This window comes from Musa acuminata, chromosome BXJ2-10 (genome assembly GCF_036884655.1).
Source record: "Musa acuminata AAA Group cultivar baxijiao chromosome BXJ2-10, Cavendish_Baxijiao_AAA, whole genome shotgun sequence".
NCBI lineage: Eukaryota > Viridiplantae > Streptophyta > Magnoliopsida > Zingiberales > Musaceae > Musa > Musa acuminata.
The window spans coordinates 34,319,510-34,342,500 of record NC_088347.1 but is presented as its reverse complement, the minus strand read 5'-3'; the positions used below and the strand labels follow the sequence as shown (position 1 = coordinate 34,342,500).

The window sequence follows — 22,991 nt, the reverse complement described above, 5'->3', positions numbered from 1 at the left end:
AATTTTTGTAAAAATAATCTAAATTAGGAAAGAGTAGTGGCATATCTTTTTTAGGTTTTGAGAAATAACTTTATGATATGTTTCGGACCACCCTTTTATTAATACTAAATTATTTACAAAAAAATAATTTAAATTTGTATTTTTTTTAACAACTTAAACTTTAAGATTCAAATGAATCAAGTAATCGATCGATGAATATATTTGGTTCTACCACAAAGAAACAACAACGAGACTCCACGAGCAGTGGATCAAGGTTCTCGATCCTATGTAACTGTATATCAATTTGATATGTTTATCGGACCCAATCCTGAAATTGATCCCACGACATAATATATTGATACTCCGTATGTCATTGATGCATCAATGTAGTGATGGTCGTAGTCTGATCGTCATGAATCACACGTGTCTGAGGTGGCTTCTAAGACAAGTACGATTATGACATGTATTAACGTGGAGCATGAAGAATACCAAAACTTATACTTTTGCCATTGATCTGTTGTTCTGTATCATAAGATCAATCATTGTACTACTGCTTGGAGAAGTATGACCAACTATCACCGTATTGTTGTTAGGCATAAGATTCTCCATGATATGATGGTTGTGAATACGATGAGCTTCGTTTTATGTCTACGTGGTGTAAGTTTTGTTGCATCTGCTTAAAATCATCTACTACCTTCCCTTCCCATATATAAACTTGACCAATACCTCGTCGAGTTCCATGATATGAATCTTAGGTAGCATGTGTAAAATATTACTTCTCGGTCCATGCACCACCCTCAAATTACGGAGATAGGACCATCGACTCCCCAACATCGTCGCCATCATCGGTTAAGGCACTACTGTTCACGTCGTTGTCATTTCTGTAGACTGAGAAGGTTGTTAAATACGATTTAGAAGGTGTTTCGTCGCTCGACTCGATTTTTTTTAACGGTGCAATTGATGCTACTACCTTCCACTTTGCCTTTGCCTTTGCATGTTGGGCGGATGATTATGACAGTTTGGTGTCTCTAATTCCTCGAGCAATTTGACTTGATTTTGTCCGGCTCCTTCCGCCACATTCTAACCAAGAATCTTCCTCTTAAACCTTTTAAATTTGATTCAATCCATAAATTGTAGCCTTGTTGAGTTTAAGAGAGTAAAAATATGAGAATGAGAGAGAGATGCGAGTGAAATTGAGTTTTAGAGAGCTAAAGAGATTGAGAGAGTGATATGAGTTAAAAGAGAGGGGAGAAAAGGGTTTAAAATCTCTTTACTATGATTCAAACGATCAATTTGACCATTTAAAATAGAGCAATCTCAGCCCTTGATTTGTAATGTTTGAAATCTCATTGCTACCGATCGGTATAGGTTGGTAACGATTGGATTTTGATCGTTACTACCTGGTACATATCTAGTATCGCCCGATATGAGGTCATGTTATAGTACCGCCCAGTACAGGATAGTATGCATATCGATCCCCTATTGAACCGATACATATCGTCCATACTAGATGGTATGGGTCGGTATGACGAACCATGCATAGGTATATATACATATATATATATACATTGTAGTTTGTTTAATTGATCCATGGAATTCTTGGGTGTTTCCATGATTTGATACTTGAAAATTATAAATGTTTCAATTGTATAGTGTTGATAAACCCCCTTAATATGCTAGAAAATATGGCATCCACTACCAAATCTTATTTATCAGGGGGGTGAATTCAATTGATACGGGTGATGAAGTTCCTCTATATAAACTTCACATTGTAGTCACCATCAAATATACAATTTGGTGAACAGGAACCTTCTAACCTTCTTTATCATGGGGGCGAAGATCGCGTGTGTTATCCTTCTCCTCGTCCTTTTTGCAGGTAAGCTCGAACATGCATGTCTTTTCTTCTCCAATTTGCTCTCATTAGCACGTCAACTTTGACAAATAAAAAATCATAAAATTCTGACAAGTCAGGTATTTTAGATTTTGATTGAACCATATTTTATGGGAAAAGTGTGGTCAAAATAGAGTTCTTATTTCAATATGATTATCTTTTCTTGAATTGTTATGAAGAGGGCATATCATATGATGGTCTAAACAAAAGTCTTTAGTTCATGCTAAATAAATATCTAAACAACCATACTCTTTGAGGTATTCATGGGTTGGTTAATCATGTTGGTAATTTTAATTAATTCTCAATAGTCCATACCAAGTCATAGTAAAAGATTAAACCAACTCATCATCAATATGCATTGGATAAGAAAAAAAAAAAGGTACAATTTTTGTGTACAGGTTCTTTGGCTTCAACCAACCTACCTTTTTTTTTTTCTCTTGAGATTTGGCTTCATCGTATCAAGGTGCAAAAATAAGAATAAAATTGCTTTTTCTCCTAGCTTTTTCCTACCACATCAAACTCCACAAAAAGTGATTCTAATTCATGGTTTCTAAAATAGGTGCGATATATATTTGCGTGTCTTAACGAGAGGACAGAATTCAGCATAAGATTAACAACACATGTGATAGTATTACCTCATGCTAGTATCAGCAATATAAAAATTCATGTTTGATTACATATAATATCTAGATAAAAATGTAATTGTCACCTAACTTAAACAACTCATGTGACAGTATTACCTCATGCTATTATCAACAATATAAAAACCTCTGTTTGATTGCATATAATATCTAGATAAAAACTTAACGGTCACCTTATGCATTTACCTTTGCAACAGCTGATGTTGTGGTTGAGGCACAACAACCCGATCGTATCTGCAAAGTTGTCTTAGACAGCCCATGTACCGATTCAAATTGTGCAGAGGGATGCACTAAAACTTATATTGGAGACGGTGTTTGTGATAATAATCGATGCATATGTTCCTTTCAATGTCCGTTGTGACTCTAGACACTTTGTTTCATGTCCTTCCAATGCGAGAAGTGTTATCAATAAATAAAAAGCCTATCAACTCAGAGATTCCTGGGGATCTCATCTTTTATACTTCAATGCGAGAAGTATTATCAATAAAAAACTTAAATTTACAATATGAATTGATGCTATTCAACTCATGAACACCTGCCACATCAATATGAATTTAGAATTCTAGACAACTAAAAACTTGAAACAAATGCATGTCTTATGCCTCTAATAGTCAATGGGCAAAACAAGAAGCAAACAGGTAGATGAGAGAAAGAAAAACCTTGATCAAATTTGTAAAAAGCATATTATGAAAGAACAACTTCTGATGGGCATTTTAGAACTTCAGCATTTATAACCGTGCCAAAGTCATCGACCAACAACCGTTATTTCTTCAGCAATAAATAAAAACCAACTCATTATGTATACATATATGGAAGAATTACATATATATATACACACATTTTGAATATATGTATATATATATATATGAATCAAGTAATTTAAACCTTAAAATTCAAATAAATCAAGTAATCGATTGAAGAAATATATATTGTTCTACCACAAGAGAAGAAAATGAGACTCCACAAGAAATGGACCAAGGTCCTCGATCCTATGTATCTGTATATCAATTTGATATATCAATTAGACCCAATCCTAAAATTGATCTCATAACATAATATACTAATACACCGTATGCCATTGGTGCATCAATATAGTGATGGTCGTAGTCTGATCGTCATGAATCACGCGTGTCTGAGGTGGCTCCTGAGGCAAGTATGATTATGACATGTATTAGTGCGGAGTATGAAGAATGTCAAAATTTCTACCTTTGCTATTGATTTGTTGTTTTGTATCATAAGATCGAACAACGTACAATTGCTTGGTGAAGCATGACCATCACCATACTGTTGTTGGCCAAAAGATTCTCCATGATACGACGATTATGAATATGATAAGTTTCGCTTTATGTCTACATAGTGTAAGTTCTGTCGCATCTGCTCAAAATCATCCACTGTCTTCCTCTCCCCCTTCCATGTATAAACTTAATCAATACCTTGTCGAATTCGATGATTTAAATCTTAGACGACGTGTAAAATACTGTTTTGCGGTCCATGCACCACCCTCAAATTATGTAGTTTAGACTATTGACTCCCCGAGGTCGTCGCCATCATTGGTTAAGACACTACTGCCCACGTCATTGCCATATCTCTGGACTGAGCTGGTTGTTAAATATAATTGAGAAGGTGTTTCGTCACTCGACTCGATTCTTTCCAACGGTGTGATTAATGCTACTACCTTCCCCTTTACCTTTGTCGTTGCATGTCTGGGGAACGACTGTGACAGTTGGGTGTCTCTAATTTCTAGAGCAATTTGACTCGATGTTGTCCGGCTCTTTTCGCCGCCTTCTAACCGAGAGGGATCTTCTTAATCATCCCAAATTTAATCCAATCCATAAATCGTAGCCTTATTCAGTGTAGGAGAATGAAAATGTGAGAATAAGAGCGAGATGCGAATAAAAATGAGTTTTAGAGAGCTGAAGAGATTGAGAGAGTGATATGAGTTAAAAGAGGGGGGAGGAAAGGGTTTAAAATCCCTTTCCTATAAATTGACCGTTTGAAATAGGACGATCTCAGCTCTTGATTCGTAACAGTCGAAACTTGTCTATTACTTATCGACACAAGTTGGTAACGATCAGATTTCGACAAAGTTGAATTTATTGATACAAATCTTTTCACATGCATCCGTTAGGTTCACTGTACCAAAGTCGTATATATATATATATATATATGTATATATATATATATATGTATATATAAGTATATACATGTATATATATATATACATATATATGTATATACATGTATATACATATATACAACATATGCAATCTTGGACTGTACTAGTGTATCGACATACGGTACGTACCAAGACGTACCGATTTTACACATGGGCAAATCGATAGTACAACTAAAACCATCAAAAACAACTCCAAAAATAGTTGAAAAATAATAATAATAATTTAATTAGGGTTTTTAAGTTGGAAATAATATAAATTTAATATAATTTTAGCAAAAATAATCTAAATTAGGAAAGAGTAATGACATATCTTTAAGAGAGCTGAAGAGATTGAGTAATATGAGTCGAAAGAGGAGGGAGGAAAGGGTTTAAAATCTCTTTTCTATGATTCAAAATGGTCAATTTGACTGTTTGAAATAGGGCGATATCAGCCCTTCTCCGCAACAGTCAAAATCCGACTATTACTGATTGGTACAAGTCGGCAACGATTAGATTTCGACAAAGATGAATCTATTGATACGAATCTTTCAACATGCATCAACTATGGTTCACTGTACCGAAGTCATGATATATATATATATATATATATATATATATATATATATATATATATATATATATATATATATATATATATATATATTTTATTGATACGAATCTATCTAGATGCATCAACTAGGTTCATTGTACCGAAGTCATATATATATATACACATATATATATATATATAGATAAATCTATTGATACGAATCTTTCTAGATGCATCCACTAGGTTCACTGTACTGAAATCATATATACATATACATATGTATATGTATGAATACATATGTATACATATGTATACATATTTATACATATGTATACATATGTATACATATGTATACATATATATACATATGTATCTATCTAGATGCATCAACTAGGTTCATTGTACCGACGTCATATATATATATACACACACACACATATATATATATGTATATATATAAAGATAAATCTATTGATACGAATCTTTCTATATGCATCCACTAGGTTCACTGTACTGAAGTCATATATACATATACATATGTATATGTATATGTATGTATACATATGTATATACATACATATACATATACAAATATATATATATATATATATATATATATATATGTATATATATATATATATATACACATATATATAAATCAAGTAATTTAAACCTTAAGATTCAAATAAATCAAGTAATCGATTGAAGAAATATATTTGGTTCTACCACAAGAGAAGAAAAAGAGACTCCATAGGAAATGGACCAAGGTCCTCAATCCTATGTATCTGTATATCAATTTGATATGTTTGTTAGACCTAATCCAAAAATTGATCTCACGACATAATATACTAATACACCGTATGCCATTGGTGCATCAATATAGTGATGGTCGTAGTCTGATCGTCATGAATCACACGTGTCTGAGGTGGCTCCTGAGGCAAGTACGATTATGACATGTATTAATGCAGAGTATGAAGAATGTCAAAACTTCTACTTTTGCTATTGATTTGTTGTTTTGTATCATAAGATCGAACAACGTACAATTGCTCGGTGAAGCATGACCATCACCGTACTGTTGTTGGCCAAAAGATTCTCCATGATACGACGATTTTGAATATGATAAGTTTCGCTTTATGTCTGCATAGTGTAAGTTCTGTCGCATCTGCTCAAAATCATCTACTGCCTTCGTCTCCCCCTTCCATGTATAAACTTAATCAATACCTTATCGAATTCGATGATTTAAATCTTAGACGACGTATAAAATATTGTTTTGCGGTCCATGCACTACCCTCAAATTATGTAGATTAGACTATCGACTCCCCGAGGTCGTCGCCAACATTGGTTAAGACACTATTGCCCACGTCGCTGCCATATCTCTGGACTGAGCTGGTTGTTAAATATAATTGAGAAGGTGTTTCGTCACTCGACTCGATTCTTTCCAACGGTGCGATTGATGTTACTGCCTTCCCCTTTACCTTTGTCGTTGCATGTCGGGGGAACGATTGTGACAGTTGGGTGTCTTTAATTTCTCGAGCAATTTGACTCGATGTTGTCCGGCTCTTTCCGCCACATTCTAACCGAGAGAGATCTTCTTCTTAATCATCCCAAATTTAATCCAATTCATAAATCGTAGCCTTATTGAATGTAGGAGAATGAAAATGTGAGAATGAGAGAGAGATGCGAATGAAAATGAGTTTTAGAGAGCTGAAGAGATTGAGAGAGTGATATGAGTTAAAAGAGGGGGGAGGAAAGGGTTTAAAATCCCTTTCCTATAAATTGACCGTTTCAAATAGGACGATCTCAGCCCTTGATCCGTAACGGTCGAAACTCGATTATACTTATCGGCACAAGTTGGTAACAATCAAATTTCGACAAAGATGAATTTATTGATATGAATCTTTCCACATGCATCCACTAGGTTCACTATACCGATGTCGTGTATATATATATGTATAAATATAAATACATATATGGATATGTATATATATACATATATAGATATATATATATATATTTATATATATATAAATAAATATATATGTATATACATATATAAAGATATACAATCTTGGTCTGTACCAGTGTATCGACATACGGTATGTACCGAGACGTACCGATGTTACACAAGGGCATATCGACAGTACACCCAAAACCATCAAAAATAGCTCCAAAAATACTTGAAAAAAATAATAATAATTTGATTAACGTTTTTAAGTTAGAAATAATATAAATTTAGTATAATTTTAGCAAAAATAATCTAAATTAGGAAAGAGTAGTGACATATCTTTTAGAGAGCTAAAGAGATTGAGTGATATGAGTTGAAAGATGAGGGAGGAAAGGGTTTAAAATCTCTTTCCTATGATTCAAATGGTCAATTTGACTATTTGAAATAAGGCGATATCAGCCCTTATCCGCAACCGTCAAAATTCAACTATTACTGATTGGTACAAATCGATAACGGTCGGATTTCGACAAAGATGAATCTATTGATACGAATCTTTCAAGATGCATCCACTATGGTTCACTGTACCGAAGTCGTGATATATATATATATATATTGATACGAATCTTTTTAGATGCATCAACTAGGTTCATTGTACCGAAGTCATATATACATATAAAAATATAAATATAAATAATTAAATAAATAAATAAATAAATATATATATATATATATATATATATATATATATATATATAAAGATAAATCTATTGATACGAATCTTTCTAAATGCATCCATTAGGTTCACTATACTGAAGTCATATATACATATACATATGTATATGTATGTGTATATATATGTATACATATATATATACATATACATATACAAATATATATATACATATACATATACAAATATATATATATATATATATATATATGGTTGAAATCTCAGTTTGTACCAGTGTACCGACCAAACATCAATACGGTACGTATTAAGGTGTACCGATGGTACGTAAAGGCATAACAATAGTACACCCAAAAACCATAAAAAATAACTCTAAAAATACTTGAAAAATATAAAAAAAATTAGATTAGGGTTTTCATGGTTAGAAATAAATATAATTTTAGCATAATTTTTGTAAAAATAATCTAAATTAGGAAAGAGTAGTGGCATATCTTTTTTAGGTTTTGAGAAATAACATTATGATATGTTTCGGACCACCCTTTTATTAATACTAAATTATTTACAAAAAAATAATTTAAATTTTTATTTTTTTTAACAACTTAAACTTTAAGATTCAAATGAATCAAGTAATCGATCGATGAATATATTTGATTCTACCACAAAGAAACAACAACGAGACTCCACGAGCAGTGGATCAAAGTTCTCGATCCTATGTAACTGTATATCAATTTGATATGTTTATCGGACCCAATCCTGAAATTGATCCCACGATATAATATATTGATACTCCGTATGTCATTGATGCATCAATGTAGTGATGGTCGTAGTCTGATCATCATGAATCACATGTGTCTGAGGTGGCTTCTAAGACAAGTACGATTATGACATGTATTAGCGTGGAGCATGAAGAATACCAAAACTTATACTTTTGCTATTGATCTGTTGTTCTGTATCATAAGATCAATCATTGTACTACTGCTTGGAGAAGTATGACCAACTATCACCGTATTGTTGTTAGGCATAAGATTCTCCATGATACGATGGTTGTGAATACGATGAGCTTCGTTTTATGTCTACGTGGTGTAAGTTTTGTTGCATCTGCTTAAAATCATCTACTACCTTCCCTTCCCATATATAAACTTGACCAATACCTCGTCGAGTTCCATGATATGAATCTTAGGTAGCATGTGTAAAATATTGCTTCTCGGTCAATGCACCACCCTCAAATTACGGAGATAGGACCATCGACTCCCCAACGTCATCGCCATCATCGGTTAAGGCACTACTGTTCACGTCGTTGTCATTTCTGTAGACTGAGAAGGTTGTTAAATACGATTTAGAAGGTGTTTCGTCGCTCGACTCGATTTTTTTTAACGGTGCAATTGATGCTACTACCTTCCACTTTGCCTTTGCCTTTGCATGTTGGGCGGATGATTATGACAGTTTGGTGTCTCTAATTCCTCGAGCAATTTGACTTGATTTTGTCCGGCTCCTCCCACCACATTCTAACCAAGAATCTTCCTCTTAAACCTTTTAAATTTGATTCAATCCATAAATTGTAGCCTTGTTGAGTTTAAGAGAGTAAAAATATGAGAATGAGAGAGAGATGCGAGTGAAATTGAGTTTTAGAGAGCTAAAGAGATTGAGAGAGTGATATGAGTTAAAAGAGAGGGGAGAAAAGGGTTTAAAATCTCTTTACTATGATTCAAACGATCAATTTGACCATTTAAAATAGAGCAATCTCAGCCCTTGATTTGTAATGGTTGAAATCTCATTGCTACCGATCGGTATAGGTTGGTAACGATTGGATTTTGATCGTTACTACCTGGTACATATCTCGTATCGCCCGATATGAGGTCATGTTATAGTACCGCCCAGTACAGGATAGTATGCATATCGATCCCCTATTGAACCGATACATGTCGCCCATACTAGATGGTATGGGTCGGTATGACGAACCATGCATAGGTATATATACATATATATATATATATATATACATTGTAGTTTGTTTAATTGATCCATGGAATTCTTGGGTGTTTCCATGATTTGATACTTGAAAATTATAAATGTTTCAGTTGTATAGTGTTGATAAACCCCCTTAATGTGCTAGAAAATATGGCATCCACTACCAAATCTTATTTATCAGGGGGGTGAATTCAATTGATATGGGTGATGAAGTTCCTCTATATAAACTTCACATTGTAGTCACCATCAAATATATAATTTGGTGAACAAGAACCTTCTAACCTTCTTTATCATGGGGGCGAAGATCGCGTGTGTTATCCTTCTCCTCGTCCTTTTTGCAGGTAAGCTCGAACATGCATGTCTTTTCTTCTCCAATTTGCTCTCATTAGCACGTCAACTTTGACAAATAAAAAATCATAAAATTCCGACAAGTCAGGTATTATAGATTTTGATTGAACCATATTTTATGGGAAAAGTAGGGTCAAAATAAAGTTCTTATTTCAATATGATTTTCTTTTCTTGAATTGTTATTAAGAGGGCATTTGATCTGATGGTCTAAACAAAAGTCTTTAGTTCATGCTAAATAAATATCTAAACAACCATACTCTTTGAGGTATTCATGGGTTGGTTAATCATGTTGGTAATTTTAATTAATTCTCAATAGTCCATACCAAGTGATAGTAAAAGATTAAAGCAAGTCATCATCAATATGCATTGGGTAAGACAAAAAAAAGTACAATTTTTTTTGTACAGGTTCTTTGGCTTCAACTAACCTACTTTTTTCTCTTAAAATTTAGCTTCATCAAATCTAGGTGCAAAAATAAGAATAAAATTGCTTGTTCTCCTAGCTTTTTCCTACCACATCAAGCTCCACAAAAAATTATTCTAATTCATGGTTTCTAAAATAGGTGCGATACATATTTGGGTGTCTTAACGGGATGACTGAATTCAGCATAAAATATCATTCATCCTAAGATTAACAACACGTGGTAGCATTACCTCACGCTATTATCAACTATATAACAACTTCTGTTTGATTGCATATAATATCTAGATAAAAATGCAACTGTTGCCAAACTTAATCATGTATTTACTTTTGTAACAGCTGATGTTGTGGTCGAGGCACAACAACTCAATGGTTTCTGCAAAGTTGACTTAGGAGGCTCATGTGATCGTGAAATTTGTGAAGAGGGATGCGATAGGGCTCATAAAGGAGATGGTGTTTGTGATAGTAATAATCATTGCATATGTACCTATCCATGTCCGCTGTGACTCTAGACACTTTGTGCCATGTCCTTCCATTGCCAGAAGTGTTATCAATAAAAAAAGCCTACCAACTCAGAAACACTTGAGGATCAGGCTTTAACATCTTTTGCACTTCCAACGCAAGAGGTGTTATCAATAAAAAAACATAAATTTACTATGTGAATTGTTGCTTTTCAACTCATGAACACTTGTCACATTAATATAAATTTAGAGTTCTAGACTACTAAAAACTTGAAATGAATGCATGCCTTATTCCTTTAGTAGGCCATGGGCATAATAAGAAGCAAACAGGTAGATGAGCTAGAGAAAAAACTTGATCAATCTTGTAGAAAGCATATTATTAAAGAAGAACTCATAATTTTACCTGACAGCACTAGTGAGATCTTCCAATGGGCGTTTTAGAGCTTCAGCACTTACAATTGTACTAAAGTCATCGACCTGCAACCATTATTTCTTGAGCAATAAATAAAAGCCAACCATACTATCATGGACAAAATTCTAAATATGATGTTTGACGTAATGCTTATGTATGTCCGTATCTTTTGGTTTGTTCATTCTTTGCACAGCATGTAGAGGGACGATCGAAAGCTTAACAGCCACATTTTAGTTGGGTTTAGTGGTCGTTTTAGACTTGTAAATAAATATTGCGTATGTGGACACTTGTGAGAGATATTCGGTCTGTAGTAGACCATTTTGACCTTTTGTTGGGCAACCGTTCAGAGCTTGTAAAGTCTGTTTGTAATTTGCATTGGCTATGAAGTGTTTTCTGAAATGTTTGCTTGTGGATCCCGAGTAAGGCGCTTTCTCTAACCCGTTTTATCTTTTGTAGGTCCTAAGAGACTATAGGAAATTTCAGGGAGGCTAACCTTTGCGGACGGACACGCAAGTGTGCCGCACGACTTAGGCAAAACTAGCTAAGTCCGTAACAACACGTAAGTTCATTATGTATACATACAAGATACGATTGTGACTAGTATGAAAAAATTGCATATACACACAAACATTTTGAATATATGAAATTATATATTTTATTATTAAAAATAAAGTTTATATATTTGTTTTCAAGGATTTTAATTTCGCCCGGACTAGTCTAGGTGTGAGTTGAGACTCAAATCGCCCCATATCGGACAATTCAATATCTGAGCCAATCCTTGTGAACTTGTTCCCCCCCTCTGTGTTGTAGCCCACCCATTGCCTATCGAGTCACTTAGGATAGTTCTCCTTTCCTTTTGCATTTTCTCCATCTGCTCTTTCTCCACCTCCTCTCTCCCTCCTCCTCCCCCCTTCTTATTTTGCTTCCTTCTACTTCCTCTTAATTCTTCTTCCTTCCTCTCCCTCGACGAGAACAATGGTCCCAAGGTACATGCTGACATACCATATGTTAGTACATCAGCATGGACCAGACCCGTGTCTATCCAGCCATCAATTGGCCCCCCAAAATATAATTTCTTGATCATATCAGTTTCAGCTTATTAGATGATTTTATAATTTATCTTGATCAAGTACAACATCAATCATGTTATCTGGATGAAATCATAAACCTTAATGAAAATTATTAATAAATAAGAAAAGAAGAAGAGAAGAATATAGCATGAGATCTCCCTCTGTCGTAACCCCGAATATAAGCCAGTAAGGAGAGAGAGAGAATTTAACAAGAGATATCCCTCCCTCCCTTGTAAATCCTAATGTAAACTAACCGGAGAACAAGAAAAAAAAGGAGAGAAGAATGCAACAAGATGTTTCCCTTATGTGTGCAGGTAGGAAATGGAACTAACGAATGAACAAAACAAAAGGTCAGTGTGGTTAACCTACAATGCTAAAGGCTCTCGCAATTAAGGAAGCTTGGAATAGTGTTAGAAACTGAGGCAACAGAGAGCATAGTAGGATAAAGTTGTTTACGCTAAATGTTCAATGACATTATTTCATCCTGTAGATAGCTGTTAAAGATCGTCTGCAAACTCAATATAGATTCTTGATCAAAGTAGTCCAGCTTCAATCTCCAAAGGGTTTAACCAAACCAAACAAGAACTCGATTCTAATCATATCCACAGTAGAGGGAAAGGTGGTACCATATGCTACTCAAGTTAGGACGATGAGTGAATGTTTTCAAGCATAATTGTCCATCATTAGCAAACTGGAGATCCCAAATAACCCAAGAATAACACAGCTACTAGCTAAAGAAGTCCTCAAAGGTAAGGATGAGAAGCGAATTATTTAGAGTTAACAACCTAGGATTCATCATGGCATTCGAAGCATCAAAATCCCAAACTCAGTGCCTGCTCCGCGTGTAAGACTCTGGGCATTCAATCACAAAAGACTCAGCATGGGGAAAGATCATCTACACGCAAGAACTCATCCAAACATTACCCATTGATGGCACTGACCTTCCATGGGGCAAAGACGACCCACGAGTTGCAGCGTACACCACCGCCTTCATATACCCGGTTCCCAGCCCACCGTCGCGCCCTCCCTGACCTGCCAATCCAACCGGGCGCCATCAAGAAACCAAGATCCGCAACCTTTCGAGAGAAATCTAAACCATCTGAGCGGAAAAGACTCACAATCTGCGCACCTGGGGTCCCCAGGAACGCTGATTCTTGACTTCCCACGCCGCACCCTCTGCGCGAGTCCTGACGATCGATCCCGCAACGAAGATCGTCATCGTCGTCGCCTCCACCTGATTCAAGAAGGCAACAATTCGACCCCGAACGAGGAAGGAGATCTTCAGAGCTCCAGAAGCATAGGAAGACGGTTCGATGGAGGAGGTGGACATTCTTGGGGTTATGCCAGGCAGGAGTCGAGAGAAATGAGAGGGAGAGAAAGTCGAACGGCGATCTTGCTTTTTATGTGTTATATATATATATATATATAGAGAGAGAGAGAGAGAGAGAGAGAGAGAGAGAGAGAGAGAGCGACTTGTGGAATTTGGGATGTGAGGGATTGGCGTATATATGTCATAAATCAAAATTCTAGGGGCTATTTTGTGAACTTATTAAATCAGATTTTATATATTGGTCCCTAACTAATTCTTTTTTTTTGCATAGAAGTCCCTCTTAGATAAGAATTAAGATGTAGGGTTCTTCTGGTCCAGGGTTTATCGTTCGCTTCTTCCTAAAAAATCCGACCCTCTTCGACTTCGCCTTGCCTCGCCCGCAAGATCGATGGCGGAAACCCTAGATGTCGAGACCGCACCGATCGGAGAAACCTCGGCCTCCTTGCCCGGCCTCGTTTCTGACACCCAAAATGTTGAACAGGCGAGTGATTTCGAGCCAGGAGACAACTCTCTTGAGTTGGAGGAGAAGGCCCCTGATGCAGCGGTAGAGAAGGGGGAAGATAGAAGAGAGTTAACCAGGACTCGCTATTCGAGGAAGGAGATGGAGGCGATGAGGTCTAGGGGCGTCAGAGAGCAGCGGCGGTGGTGGGAGGAGGTGTACGAGGGGCTGGGCGAGGTCGTCGGTCGAGATTACGATGGGCTTCGCGCGGATAGCACTCGGAAGCAAAAGCGCAGGGGAAAGAACAAAAAAGCAAAGGCCTCCCCTGTTGTCTGTATGTTCTTTCTTCCTAAGAATTTCAAAAAATCATGCTTTTTCTACTCTCTTACCTAAAGACTCTTTAATGATTTTTGATTGATTTCAGTCTTTCATGTGACTTCGAAACATACAAAAATCAAACAGCGGTTACATTAAAGAGGATTATCGTATCGTACTCTCTTTATCTGTTTACTTAGTGTTAGTGTCCCACTAGATGGCTCTGGTTTGTGTGACTGTGCCTTAAATGAGATGTCGATAGGTGCTTTAAAAAACAATGAAAAATGGAACAAAGTTCATGTATTGATCACAGTTTTCATGAAGCTAGCCTGATCGCAGAAGACTATTTCTGATATACAACAACAAAAATCCGAAATCCACCAACTATTTGGATACATACCTATTGAATATCCCTGGTAAATATAGGAGTCGTTGAGATGCTGATAGGAAAATCTCCCTATTAAATTTAAGAGCAGTCATCCTACCTCTCCTGAGCCAATGATCCTAATTGGCTCACCTTCTCAATTATGATTTTGTTATTGGGCATGTAGAATGGGATTGAGGCAGTGCTTGTTATTGTTATAATTTTTATAGTTACTACATCAGCTTAAAAACTCCTATTGCATAAAGTTCTTGTTGTTAACTTGGTTGATGCTTGTCCGAGAAACATGAATATAAAATACATACTTCCTACCATTTCAGGTGAAGAATTTTCTGTAAATGCTTCTGAAAGTTTGGATCTGTTGGATTACTCTGAGATTGCTTGCGATGATGCTAATGTTGGTAGTCAGAATGGCCAATCTGTAGAAGAATGGTGCTGTGACAATGAATGCATAAACAATGAAGATGACAGCAGTGACGATGAGCCTGACAGTATTCAGAGGCCTGCCTTTCTTGTTGAAGGTGAACCTGATTTTGATTCTGGTCCACCATTAGATGGGATAGAGTACCTTAGACGGGTCAGGTAACTTATTTAACACCCTCCTGACAGTTTCCCATATATGTATTTGGTATGGACATATGCATTATCAAATACATGCATGAACTTCCGTCTTTTCTACTTGTAAATCATTGAGTTTTTTCTTCTACAACTGGGATTAGATCTTTTATAGCAAATTCTGGTGGCTCATGATTTAACTACTAAAGTTTTCTTGTATGGAGAATGGAAATGCTTGTCAATTATTGTAGTTATTTGCCATCAATTACTTTTTTTGCTGCATTTTGTGTAGAAATACACAAGTTCCCTTTTTTACTGTTCATGCCTTAAAGTGATGAGGCATGAAAGGAAAGCTTATCTGCCTGTTCATGTACATATTTTATTTTCAGCCTCTGTCAGTAATGTTTCTAGTTTCTTTCTCGTGGATTCCTAGGCTTTCCCAAGTGACTATTGGTTTCTTTAGGCCTTTCTACACAATTTACCTTTCTTTTAGGTGAACTCACAACTTTATGCTGTTTAATGGGCGAGGTAATGATGTTCTGTAGTTTGCCTGTACAGAAAAGATAACTTCTCTCTGATAAGGAACTTATAAATATATTGAAAAAGAAATTCACTAGCATTATTAGTCGTATTATTATTCTTAAGGTGCGAGAGAAATAAATGTCAGTCACCAACCTATTGTTTCTGTCCATGAGGTCACTCTCTGAATTCTAAAAGATAAACTGATGCTTATCGATTTCTTCCAACTTAAGGGAATTTGATGCGGGCAACTCGTTATCTGGTGAATACATATGAGGAGATAGTTGATATGATATTAAATAATAGTACAAATATCTTGCTAACCTGGTAAAGCACCTTACAGGTGGGAAGCTGCTCAAATTCCAAAAGTGAAAGTGGCGAAGCTCAAAGTGAGTAAACGAAGCAGTGAACAAACACCTTATATGCCTAAAATACCAGAGTTTGAGAAGTGCCCTTGTAACTTGTTTCCATCTAAACTTTGGGAAGATGCTTTCCTTGCTGAATATTCAGAGATAAGACAGGTATTTATCTCGCCCATTATTATTTGTTGAATTAGTACTAATAATGCCAAAGCTTGTGATGTGCTTTGGTGTCATTGATTAACTTCAGAGTGGATCATTGTTGCTTATCCATGTTGGCAAATGCTAACCCAGTGAATTAATGAAAGCTCCTCTCAAACATTTTCTTCTGAACTACTAGCAAATTTTCAACAATCAGTCAGCAATTTTTGATTCAGCATCTGCTATGTAATATATTCTCGATCTTCCATTGCTATTCATACAACAAGTGCTCTCTATGTGATTATTTTTCTCACAGATGTATCCGCCGGATATTGTCAGTTCTGCAATCTAACAATGTGATCTTCCATTGTTTTTCAGTAAGCTGCTGGCATATTATCAACTGATCATGTTATCAGAGTACAGACAGTTGATTTTTTTTTTCTTTGCGTATGTTAACATTTTCCAACTACGATGTGAGTGGATCACATGACATTTTCATGAAGAATGCAATTTGATTATTGGATCACCTAAGAAATGGTATATAAGAGGATATATGCTATCATTTTCTCAGTTGTGTGGCAAACTCAAGCTCAGAAATCTATCCAAGCAAGCTAAAAAGTAGAAGTAATGTCGTCAATATATAAACATCTTATATAAATAGCATGAACCAGTAGAAAACTTACAAAGCTGAAAGAGTGACTGTGACTGAAGTTATGACCATGCAAAGTTTCTGAGGGACTCCCACCAATACGGAATTTAGGAGGGTCAATATACATTGTTTTATTTCTACGAGCAGTGAAGCCTCTTTCATGGCTTGAACTTTAATTGCCAGATTATGAAGGAGCCCGGGCTCATCTTAAAAGGTTATATGTTATTAAAACTAAGTAAATTATATTATAAGATACAAAACTAGTGGTTTGATTCATTTTTAATGGCATTCGATTAACTGGTAAAGTGCTTATTTGTCTTTTTAAAAGAAATAGTTTTTCTCCCTTTTTTTTGTACTTCACATTATTTCATGAGCTTTCTGCTAATATTTTTTGCCATTGACTGTATCAGGCTTTCTCAGAGCTGGAAGATTCTTGTGACCAACTTTTCTCGACAAGTCAAGATAAAAATGCTTGCAAAGACCCTGACCATACACGCAAGCCAGAGAGTTTTCCAACTATGTCGTTCTTGTGCCGCATGGATGCTGTTTCCCGAGCATCAACACTGAGGAACTACATAAGCATGTTTGAGAGTGCAGATGTATTGTCACGGGATGACTGCTTATGGTTGTTTGCGCTCTCAGTAGTAGTGGACACACCACTTGATGCAGATATGTGTTCTTCTATGAGGTGCTTGCTGCGTAAGTGCTTGAGTTGTCTTGCTAGAAAATCCGAGCCCGATGATGAGGTTGCTATGCTAAACATACTCGTCGCAATCACTGGCAAATACTTTGGGCAGTCTGAGAACTAGACACAGAGAGAGACTAAGATATTTACAGAGAGAGGATGAAGAAGAAGCTAACACTGTCAAAAAATAAGAGTGAGATCGAATACTTGGTTTAAAGAAATCATAAGTTCACTTTTTAGTACACTATTCTATCTGCAGAAGTATAATCCTGCTAGAATTTTGCATCTCTCTTTGTAGTATGTAGCACTTTTTTGGTGTGAAGCCGCTTCTGCACCTGCAAGGGAAAATTGTTGTTTTCCCTCGAAACAACATATTTTGTGTTCAGTTTTATGTTGTACGTAATTGTGATTTTGATCGTAATGCTGTTGTTTGGGTTGACAAGTCATGCATACCGCGATGACTGCCTGTGGACGATAAATATACGGCTCGAACTGATGCTTGTGGCACTCTGGACGTTTGACTTCAATTGTTTAAGGAAACAAGTGCTTAAGACCATATTATTAGATGCATAATCTATGGCAAAATAATGATTCCTCAGCTCTATGATTGATTAAGTTGAACATTAATCTTTTCTTCCGTCAGACAAATAATAAGAATCTATTTTAGCTGCCATTGGGTGATCAATCAACTCTTACGTTTACCTGATCACCGATACCAACAAGAACATGAAATCAACATATAGTATGTGTTAGAGCTAGTCCAAGGAAATTTACCAAAGGGTAATTTTGGCAACCCGACAAAGACAATAAAACAGAAAGAATAAAAACGACATGAACACCAGATTTATGTGGTTCGGTCAATTTACTTTGACCTACATCCACAGACAAAAGATGAGCAAATCATTACTATAAAAGAGATTATTACAAATGTCTTAGGAAGATGTTCCTAGACCATAAAACACTCGAAAATACTAAACAAAAAAAATCTCAACTATAAGCCCAAACTATTTAACTGAGTATGGACTTAAACCCAAAGCAAACACTTAGGTTTTTCTTGTGATGCTACTTGTGGTGCATTTGACTTTAAAGCCTAGGCCCTTATTTATAGTTTAAATAGGAGATATCAAACTTGATTTTCCTTATGTGGGACTATGGGACTTGCCAAACTAACAAATCTCCACCTTGGCATGTCTCAACAAAACTTGCTCCACCTTCTTCATAAATACCCCAATGGGTAATCACCAACAATGAATACCAACCAAATCCAAGCATTGCTTGAACTTGTAAACTAGAAGAGGCTTCGTAAGAATATCAGCTGGATTATCCTTCATATGAATTTTCTGAACAAGGACTTTCCCCTCAGCAATGGTATCCCATTTGTATCCAACAATTTTCTTACCCGAAGGCGGCTTCACAAGATCCTCAGTTCTATTCTGATGAAGAGATTCTATTTCTTCATTCATCGCAATCAACCACTTAGCGGAATTATCATAAGAAACTGCATCTGAGTAGGTAGTAGGCTCACCAACTTCTCTTATTTCTTCTGTAATAGACAAAGCATATGCAACCAAATTTGCATATCTTTGTGGTGGTCGAATATCTCTCCGTGGTCTATCCTTGGCTATGGAATATTGTCCTTTCTCTGGATCATCTGCTTTAGTAGACTCGGGACCATCTACTAGCATTCTTTGAGTAGAAGAGTTCGACTGAAAAGAATTAGAACCACCAATCTCAAGCTCCACCTGCTTTTGCGCACTATCATTTGTACAACTAGTATATTCCTCTTTAGAAGATAACATAGATAATTTATCAAAAGTAATATCTCTACTGATTACAAATTTTAGGGATTTGGGATCAGAACACCATAATTTGTACCCTTTCACCCCAGAAGCATACCCAAGGAAAATACATTTTTTAGCTCGAGACTCTAATTTTCCTTCATTTATATGCATGTATGTTGGACACCCAAAAATTTTTAAATCAGAGTAATCAGCAGGAGTACCTGACCAAACTTCCTCCGGAGTTTTAAAGTTAAGTGCTACAGACGGAGCGCGGTTGACAACGTAACAAGCCATATTAATTGCCTCTGCCCAAAAGTCCTTTGTCAACCCTGCATTTGAGATCATACACCTTGCTCTCTCCAAAAGTATTATGTTCATACGTTTGGCCACACTATTTTGCTGAGGCGTCATCCTAACAGTGCGATGCCGAACGATTCCTTCATTTTTGCAAAATTCATTAAAGTCACTTTCACAAAACTCCATGCCATTATCTGTTCGAAGCCGCTTAATCTGTTTACCCGTTTGCTTCTCAGTCAAAACCTTCCATTATTTAAAAGTTAGAAAAATATCATATTTATGCTTCAAAAAATAAACCCAAACTTTCCTGAAATAATCATCAATGAAAGTCAACATATACCTGGCACCATCCTTAGACTGAACATGAGCTGGACCCCAAAGGTCTGAATGAATATAGTCAAGAGTACCTTTTGTTTTGTGAACTACCGGAGAATTGAAGTCGACTCTTTTCTGCTTTCCAAAAATGCAGTGTTCACAAAAATCCAATGGCCTAGTACTCTGTCCGCAAAGTAGACCCCTTTTGCTCAATATACTCAAACATTTTTTGCTCATATGACCCAAACGCATATGCCATAATTTGGTGATGTGAGAATCAGACAATGATGATGACGAGACTGCGACCGAGCCTGTGACAGTAGTTCCCTGCAAAATATACAAGCTACCAGACTTACAAGCTTTCATAACAACAAGGGCATTTCTAGAAACTTTCATAACTTCACCTTCAACTGTGTATTTATACCCAAGGACCTCTAGGGTGCCTAAAGAGATGAGATTCTTTTTTAAATCAGGAACATGTCTAACATTAGTGAGCGTCATCACAATACCATCATGCATTTTAATTCAGATTATTCCTCTACCAACAACATCACATATTGTATTATTACCCATCAAAACAATTCCACCATTACAAGATTCATATGTGGAAAACAAATCTCTATTAGGACACATGTTATAAGAACAACCAGAATCTAAAATCCATTCATTTTTAGACCTCGTTATGTCATCAATAGCAGAGAAAATATTTCCAACATTCTCATCAGCTACTACACTAGCTTCAGCGGATTCAATAGTTTTCTCAACAAATTTTTCTTTTTATTTTAATTTATTTTTTAATTTAAAGCAATCATATTTAATGTGCCCTATTTTATGACAATATCTGCACTCCAAATTTTTATGTTTGGATTTAGATCTAGATTTAGATCTACTACTGTCAAATTCCCTTTTATCTGTTCTCCCCCTAACAACCAGACCTTCAGCCTGATTCTTTCTACTTTCCCCAGTGATATCTCTGTCTATCTGCTCCTTAGATTTTAGTGCAGATTTAATTTCCTGATACGAAATTATTTCTTTTACATAAATCATAGTATCACGAAAATGCTTAAAAGATTAGGGAAGAGAACACAAAAGTAACAGGCCTTATCCTCATCATCAATTTTTGCATCTATATTCTCCAAATCCATAACCAAAGAATCAAACTTATCAAGATGTGAGAGTATAGATGTACCTTCAGTCATCCAAAGCATATACAAACTCTGCTTTAAGTAGAGACGATTCTCTACTGTCCTCTTCATATACAAGGCTTTAAGCTTGTCCCACATGCTCTTAGCCGTAGTCTCCGTAGCTACCTCCCGTAAAACCTCGTCAGAAAGATTTAGAATAATGCTGGATCAGGCCTTCTTATCCATACCCGCAAGATCTTCCTTTGACGTACCATCTGGAATGTTCTCAGCCCCCTGTAGTGCCAAATCAACTCCGTCTTAAACCAGAATGGCCTCCATCTTAAGTTGTCACGTGCCGAAGTTGACATTTTTATCGAATTTCTCGACAACAATATTTGATATTGTCATTGTTGTCAAAAAATTTCGAAACTAGGCTCTGATATCAGTTTGTTAGAGCTAGCCCCAGGAAATTTACCAAAGGGTAATTTTGGTAACCCGATAAAGATAATAAAGCGAAAAGAATAAAAACGATAAGAACACCAGATTTACGTAGTTCGATCAATTTACTTTGACATACATCCACGGACGAAAGAAAAACAAATCACTACTATAAATGAGACTATTACAAATGTCTTACGAAGATGTTCTTAGACCATAAAACATCCAAAAATACTAAACAAGAAAAATCTTAACTATAAGCCCAAACTATTTAACAGAATATGGACTTAAACTCAAAGCAAATATTTATATTTTTTTATAATATTTTATAGTTTAAATAAGAGATACCATAAGTATGAACTCTTATGGATTTACGTACTTCTTTTATTGGGACCAATTAGTAGAGCGGCAGAAAGCCACCATTATGTATACATCCCGCAGCTACCCCTCGGGACGTCGACGACCTCGTTCATAGCCTTCACCTGCATCTCCACCGACGCCTCCTCCAACAGGCTCTGCGCCGGCAGCTTCCGGCACCCGGGCACCAACTAGCCAAGCGCCCGTAGCCGCTTTCTCACCCTGTTCCCCTTCGGCGGCGGACCCTACCACCGGCCTTCAGAAAGAGCTTGCCGCCTCGGCGGCCGAGCAGGATGGATGGCGCGGCTCCAGCGGGACTGGCCGCGGGCGGTGAGGGCGAGAGCGGAGTCGGCCGCTCCTTGACGGCGCGGGGGCCCGACGCCCTCCGGCTGGCTCGGGCGGAGCGAAGGGCCTCAAGCAGGCGGCGGCGGTAGGCCCGCTCTCGGACGCCGGTTCGCCACTGGTTCTTCGAACGCGAGGGCTTCGTCCGAGCGGCGAAGGCGGCAGTGATGGTGCTGCTGATCACTGTACGATGGTGGTGGCAACAAGATATGTGGAGATGGACTTCATTAATGAAGGAAGCGACGAGGTTTGGACATGCATTTGTTTAAGTAACGCAGTGTTCGTCTCTTTAATTTCGAGGATGTGTCTTTAAATTATGATTTGTGTGTTGCCAACTCTAAATTGCTACTTAATATAAACAATTTTAGATGGCATTAATCAATGTTGCTACTTAATATATATATATATATATATATATATATATATATACATGTATA

General features: G+C 36.4%; 2 protein-coding genes across 3 annotated transcripts; one reads left to right on the top strand and one right to left on the bottom strand.

The window, feature by feature from the left end:
• Positions 1 to 8,624: 8,624 nt before the first annotated feature.
• Positions 8,625 to 13,900, bottom strand: LOC135586183 (uncharacterized). 2 transcript variants are annotated; one of them, XM_065128095.1, is made up of 4 exons: positions 13,645 to 13,900; positions 13,468 to 13,558; positions 11,448 to 11,521; positions 8,625 to 10,214 (listed from the first exon to the last, which is right to left on the bottom strand). In XM_065128095.1, exons 1-4 carry the CDS (start codon positions 13,854 to 13,856, stop codon positions 10,211 to 10,213), a joined length of 381 nt encoding a protein of 126 aa, XP_064984167.1. In that variant the 5' UTR covers positions 13,857 to 13,900; the 3' UTR covers positions 8,625 to 10,210. The 2 variants fall into 2 exon arrangements, 1 of the variants encoding a protein (XP_064984167.1); XR_010491694.1 differs by lacking the exons at positions 8,625 to 10,214; positions 11,448 to 11,521 and adding an exon at positions 13,075 to 13,378.
• A 264-nt stretch (positions 13,901 to 14,164) lies between these two features.
• Positions 14,165 to 18,285, top strand: LOC135625831 (uncharacterized). Its single transcript, XM_065130921.1, has 4 exons — positions 14,165 to 14,629; positions 15,313 to 15,574; positions 16,410 to 16,587; positions 17,626 to 18,285. The coding sequence occupies exons 1-4, from the start codon at positions 14,245 to 14,247 to the stop codon at positions 18,022 to 18,024; spliced, it is 1,224 nt and encodes a 407-aa protein (XP_064986993.1). The 5' UTR covers positions 14,165 to 14,244; the 3' UTR covers positions 18,025 to 18,285.
• The last annotated feature ends 4,706 nt before the right edge of the window (positions 18,286 to 22,991 follow it).